The sequence below is a fragment of the Triticum dicoccoides genome, chromosome 6B (assembly GCF_002162155.2).
Source record: "Triticum dicoccoides isolate Atlit2015 ecotype Zavitan chromosome 6B, WEW_v2.0, whole genome shotgun sequence".
NCBI lineage: Eukaryota > Viridiplantae > Streptophyta > Magnoliopsida > Poales > Poaceae > Triticum > Triticum dicoccoides.
The window spans coordinates 6,941,269-6,948,024 of record NC_041391.1 but is presented as its reverse complement, the minus strand read 5'-3'; the positions used below and the strand labels follow the sequence as shown (position 1 = coordinate 6,948,024).

Below are 6,756 nucleotides of genomic sequence, written 5' to 3'. Positions count from 1 at the left end.
ATAGATAGCTAGATAGAGGTATAGATAGATAGATAGATAGATAAGATATAAGATATAAGATATCAAATATTAATATCAGCATTAATCACATAATTAGCATATAATTACCTCATATCAACTACTCCCTCCGCCCCATAACATAAGAGCGTTTTTTGAGCTATTTATATTGTGGGGCGGGAGGGAGTAGCAGATAACACGCATTGCACGTACACATATGCCATTTGCCCAAAGGATAGAGATCTATAAATACCAAGAGAAGTGGGAACTTGAGCAAACAAGCACCACAGCTAGTTATCAAGCCTATACCTCCTATAAAGAAAAAAATATATCAAGCCTATAGAGAAGAAGAGCGGGCGACATGACGGTGGTAGAGCTTCCCAGCTGCATCGCTCTGTGCTCGCAGAGTAATGGCTCCTACCTGCGCTATGTGCACGAGCACGGCGAGAGCTTCAGGCAGCTGCAGCTCAACGGCAAGGACGCCATTAACCCCTACACCAGGTACGACGTCGAGGTATCGCGGGGCCATAACGGCAGCGGCCTCGTGCACATCCGATGCCGCTACAACCGTAAGTACTGGGTGACTCGTCAGCGGGGCGACGCCTGGTGTATCGCCGCCGACGCAGACGAGCCGGAAGAAGACCTGACCAACCCCAATTGCACTCTGATTAAACCAATCATTGTCACCACCACTGATGACAGTGGTGAATCCGTGATGACCGTTCGGTTAGTACCACTTGATATTACTCCCTCCATTCCTAAATATAAGCCTTTTTAAACATTTCAAATGCACTACAATATACAAATGTATATAAACATATTCTAGAGTGTAGATTCACTCATTTTGCTCCGTATGTAGTAACCTGTTGGAATTTCTGAAAAGACTTCCATTTGGGAACGGAAGGAGTATTATACCACTAGCTAGTGATTCGTGCGGTGAAAATTAAACAGGCATGTATCACGTGCAGGTTCGTCGTCGCCGGCGACGACGACGTGACGCGGCGGCGCATGACCTTCGCCAAGGACGACGCCTCTCCATGCATGCTCGTGGTGGACGACGAGCTTGACCACCACGACAGCGCGGGGGACGCGTTCACCGTCCTCAACCTGGAGAACAGCGCCAGGCTGCTCCCCAGCTTTGTCATGTTCAAGGGCAACAACGGCATGTTCCTGGCCCCCCGACGGATAAACAATCGGAACCTCCTCCAGTTCGCGGTGTCCGACATCGGCGACGTAACCGCTACGTTCCATCTCTCCCACATGAACAACGGCACCGTCCTCGTCAACCCCGGCGATAGCAACACCTCCGCATACTGGAACCTCGAGAACGGCAACTGGATCGAGACCAACATGTCCTTTGGCAACGCCGCCGCCAACAACAGCGCGTGGTTCTGGATATACCAGGTGAAGGACAGGTTCTCTATCCTCAACGGCCGGAGCAATCGCTTCTGCAAGAGGTTCTCGATGGGAAACTTGAACAACTGCCTCAACGCGGTCGACCCGACCATCATGGCCGAGGCACTCATCGCAGTGGAGGAGCCCATCCTCCACCGGGAGATCCACAGCATCAGCTACAGGCTGAGTGAGGCCAGGGTGTACGACACCACCATGCTCACCATGGCCACCACGGCGGCCGTCAACGACACCTCCACAGAGAACACCAAGAGGCTGCGGCTGGCGTACGAGGAGGAGGAGATGAGCACCTGGGACACCACTCTCGAGCTCAAGCTCGGGTATAAGTCCACCATTAGAGCAGGGTTCCCAAAGCTCGGCCTCGGCGCTCGGGTCAGCATCTCAGCCGAGTTCTACGGGGCCTACAACTGGGGCGAAACCATGGAGAAGAAGGTGAGACATGAGGTCGTCTATGAGGCCGCAGTGCCGCCCAGGACCAAGGTCACCGTCAAGGCCGTCGCCGCCAGGAGCGCCGTCACCGTCCCCTTCAACTACAGCCAGGTGGACGTCACCACGGATGGGAGGGTGAGGAGCAGCATCAAGAGGGACGGCCTCTACACCGGAATCAACAGTTACGACTTCAATTTCGAGACTTCACGCGGTATCCCCGCCCGGTACTGCCCATGCAGTAGAAACCTTTTGTACTGCGCTTTGTGTCCTGAGAGAAGACACAGCACACCTGTTTGGGCCTGTCCATGTTCGGGAGGCCTGTTTTTAAAATTTCATTTTCAGTTTTTTCGTTTTCCTTTTTCTCTTCACTTTTTGTACTTTAAATAATTTGGAACTTCGAAAAAGTTTCAAAAACAAGAATTTTGAATTAAAATATTTAATAATTCATAAATATTTGCTGATTCAGAAAATGTTGATTTTTCAAATAAAAGTACGTGTATTAAAAAATATTAATGAAACTAAACAAAATTTGGCCAATTCGAAAAATATGCATGAATTAAAAAATATCCTAAAAACTCAAAAAATGTTCGTGACTTACAGAATAATTTATAGATTCATAAAATATTCGCTGATTGAAAAAATGATCCTGCATTTCAGAAAATGTTCGTTAAATCAAAAAAATGTTCGTTGATTTCAAAAATTGTTCCTCCAATTTCGAAAAAAATGTTTGTCAATTCTAGACATGTTCGCCTATTCCAGGAAAATATTTTGAAAATGTTTACAATTCTTAAAAAATGTTTGCAGATAGTATATATGTTCGTGAATTAAAAAAATGTTCATGATTTAAAAAAAATCAAAAATCTGTACAATGTTCACGAATTTGATAAAATTTCATGATTTCATATACATTCATGAGTTTTAATAAATGTTTATAGTTTTGAAATATTATTCACGATTTCACAAAAATGAGAGTGATGGTGTATCTCTGCGATGCAGCAAAATGTGGTCATTGTCATTGAATATTATGAAATTGTTTCTTCTGTTGCAACGCATGGGTCGTTGTGCTAGAAATAATAAAGTTATTTATGCTTATGGCGGTACATCACATAATTTATTCCCAAAGTTGCAAAATATTACCCACAGAAGCAACCTATAAGTGAAAAAATATTTCACACATGGGAATTCTCCACCTCGGCCGTTGCACAGAGTAGGGAACTCCTATACTATGCTCTGCATGCTGGGAGAAGATGCCTCGCACCTGTTTGGGCTGGCCCATGTGCAGGGATTCAGTTTTTAAATTTCATTTTTTTTATTTTTCCTTTTTCTTATCCGTTTTTATTTTTTCTACTTTAAATAATTTGACACTACAAAATAGTTCAAAAAATGTTAAAAATGAATTTTTAAATACAATGTTCAATATATCATAATTGTTTTGTGGATTCAAAAAAGAGTTCGTAAGTTTTTTTAGGACAATTACATATTAAAAAATCATAATATTCGAAACAATACTTGGGACGTCAAAAAATGTTAATGATTTAAAAAAAATCGTGTATTACATATTTTTAATGAAATTGAACAAAATGTTCGCAAAAATGTTATCAGTGATGCAGCAAAATGTTTTCATGGCTTTTGGAGATTATGAATTTTTTCTCCCGTTGCAACACACGGACCCTTTTGTTAGAACATATCTATATCTATACCTAATAATACAATAATTAGTGCGTATGCCCGTCCACCGTCAGTAATTTCGCCGAAAAGACCCTGTAGTTTATAGGAATCCACCCACAGTCCACCGTAGCCTCACCGTAACTGAAAAAAACGTCTTATATGCAGCTCTGACTCACGCGTCGTTGACATTGCTGTCGCGCATGAGAAGACAAGGATTCCCTCTACCGCCGGCCTCCTTCCGGTTCCCTTCGTCGCTGCTGACGAGCATGCACCAAATTCCCCTGCCTTTTATATCAGTGCTGATGAGGACTTGTTCCCCAACCGAAGGAATGGATCAAGGCTACGGGATCCAGTCGGCGAGACCCCCTACCGCATCAGCTTGCTGAAAGTATGGTGGGGTAGCAAGGACGAGCTGCTCATTGGCACCCAGCCCCCACGGACGAAAGCCACCTAAACACTACTAGAGAAAACCTTATACATAGAATCTTACCAGCAACACGTTTTGAAGTAAGGCGCTACTGCTATTTAGCAGTAGCGCGTGTCAATAAAACGCGCTGCTTAAATCAACATAGCAGTAGCGCGTCTGAAGTAAACCGCGCTACTGCTATAATTGCCACGACCTCGCCGCCAAGCTAGTTATAGCTGTAGCGCCTTATTCTAAACTGTGCTACTACTATTGATCTTAACAGTAGCCCCTTTTGACAAAGCTCACTACTGCTAAGTTTAGTCCCACCTCGTCGCCTTCGCTCCTTGCACCTAAATTTAGTCCCAACTCGCTCCGCAAATAGGGTGTTTACCACCTTAAATATGTCACTTCTCAAACTATCACAACCACTTGGTCTTCATTGAACTCTATATATGTGTAGGATTTGTGGCCGCAATATGCGTCTTCTCCGGTTCTGCTTTAGCTTCACCTTCTGTTATGAGTAACTTGCAAAACCACCACCACATGCTATTAATTCTGATATGTCGCAAGTTATTGATGATGCTACTTCTAGTATGAATGATGCTTATGTTGATGCTAGTACCATGCTCGATAATGATGATGTGCCACTTGGTGAATTTCTTGATGAACAAATTGCTAGAGTAATACAACATGATGTTGTTAAATCTGATGATGAACTTGAAACTGAAACTCCTGAAACACTTGCTAGAGCTAGCCCTTCTAGTTATGAATTGACTAAGGTACCGGAAGGCTATGTTATGAGTGAAGAGGAAACTAGAGATATTCTTGCTTCTAAGGATAGAGATGATCTAGAGAAATTATTACACAAGTATAAAGGAAAATCTCTGAATGCTAGAATGAAATGTGATCCTAAGTTTGCTACTTCGCCTATCTTCATTGATGATAAAGATTATGAATTCTCTGTCGACCCAGGGTTAATTACTTTGGTTGAATCTGATCGTTTCCATGGTTATGAAACTAAAACTGTTATGGCACATCTTGCTAAGTTGAATGATATAGCCACCCTTTTTACTCATGATGAGAAAAAGTGATACTAGTTTACTATCAAATTATTTTCTTTCTCATTAAAGGGTGATGCTAAAGCTTGGTACAATACTCTTGCTCCTGGTTGTGTGCGTAGTCCCTGGGATATGATTTACTACTTCTCTGGAAAAACAATCCTGCTCATAAAAAACAAGCTGCCTTACGGGAAATATTTAACTTTGTTCAAACTTAAGAAGAGGGTCTCCCACAAGCTTGGGCGGAGGCTTTGCCAGTTACTTAATGCTTTGCCTGATCATCCTTTTAAGAAAAATGAAATACTTGATATGTTCTATAATGGACTAACCGATTCTTCTAGGGACTTCCTAGATAGTTGTGCTGGTTGTGTTTTCAGGGAACGAACTATTTCTCAAGCTGATGAATTATTGAATAACATATTGAAAAATTATGACGATTGGACTATTCCTGAACCACCGCCTAAACCCACTCCAAAGAAGAGGGGAATATTATATCTCAGTCCTGAAGATATGCAAGATGCAAAGAAATCTATGAAGGAAAAAGGTATTAAAGCTGAGGATGTTAAAAAATTACCTCCTATTGAAGAAATACATGGGCTTGATACACCACCACTGCCTAAGGTGGTAGAGGTAAATTCTCTTATGAAGTTCAATGAAAATGATAATCCTCACAATATGCATCCTAGCCAATGCCTTTATGAGTTTGAAAACTACATTAGAAAACAAGACCAGTTCAATGCAAATATTATGAAACAATTGAAATATATTTCTGATATGATTGCTCGCTTGAGTGACTTGTTATTTAGAATCTAAAATGATGTTAGAGGTGTTGGAAAACATGCTTCTATGGTTCAAACCCAGTTAGAACAAGTTGCTAAATCACAAAAAGAATTACTTGATGAAATGAATCATAATATACATGACTTTGCTGTTAGAGTTGCAACTAGAGGAGGTAAAATGACTCAGGAACCACTTTATCCTGAGGGACGCCCAAAAAGAATTGAACAAGATTCACAAAGAAATAACACTACTACACCTAGTCTTTCTAAAAAGAAAAATGATAGGACTTTGGGTGCTTCTAGTGAGCCTGAAATAGACAAACCTCCTGATAACAAAAATGAAACTTCTATCTCTAATGCTGAAACTCAATCTGGTAATGAACATCCACCTAGTGATAATGAAAAAAACAATGATGAGGTTCATGAAGACACTCAACCAAATAATGATAAAGAACCAGATAATGATGTTGAGATAGAACCACCTATTGATCTTGATAACCCACAACCTAAGAATAAAATATATGATAAAAGAGACTTTGTTGCTAGAAATCATGGTAAAGGAAGAGAACCATGGGTTCAAAAACCTATGCCTTTTCCACCCAAGTCAACTAAAAAGAATGATGATGAAAAATTTGAATGCTTTGTTGAAATGCCGAGGCTAGTTTTTTTGCGTACTCGCTTCACTGATATCCTTAAAATGCCTCCTTATGCAAAGTATATGAAAGATATCATCACAAATAAGAGAAAAATACCGGAAGCTGAAATCTCCAATATGCTTGCTAACTATACTTTTAAAGATGGAGTACCCAAAAAATTTGGAGATCCGGTATACCAACTATACCATGCTCTATCAAAAGGAATTATATGAAAACTGCTTTGTGTGATTTAGGAGCTGGTGTTAGTGTTATGCCTTTCTATTTATATAAAATACTTGACTTGAATAAACTCACACCTACTGAAATATCTTTGCAAATGGCTGACAAATCAACTGCCATACTTATCGGTA

At 41.1% G+C, this 6,756-nt stretch overlaps 2 protein-coding genes across 2 annotated transcripts; both read left to right on the top strand.

Annotated features, from left to right (window-relative positions):
• The first annotated feature begins 313 nt into the window (after nucleotides 1–313).
• Nucleotides 314–855, top strand: LOC119321717. The gene has a single exon (XM_037595280.1). It carries the CDS (start codon nucleotides 359–361, stop codon nucleotides 773–775), a length of 417 nt encoding a protein of 138 aa, XP_037451177.1. The 5' UTR covers nucleotides 314–358; the 3' UTR covers nucleotides 776–855.
• Nucleotides 856–983: 128 nt separating this feature from the next.
• Nucleotides 984–3,961, top strand: LOC119320511. Its single transcript, XM_037594577.1, has 2 exons — nucleotides 984–2,063; nucleotides 3,673–3,961. Exons 1-2 carry the CDS (start codon nucleotides 1,006–1,008, stop codon nucleotides 3,959–3,961), a joined length of 1,347 nt encoding a protein of 448 aa, XP_037450474.1. The 5' UTR covers nucleotides 984–1,005.
• Nucleotides 3,962–6,756: the final 2,795 nt, after the last annotated feature.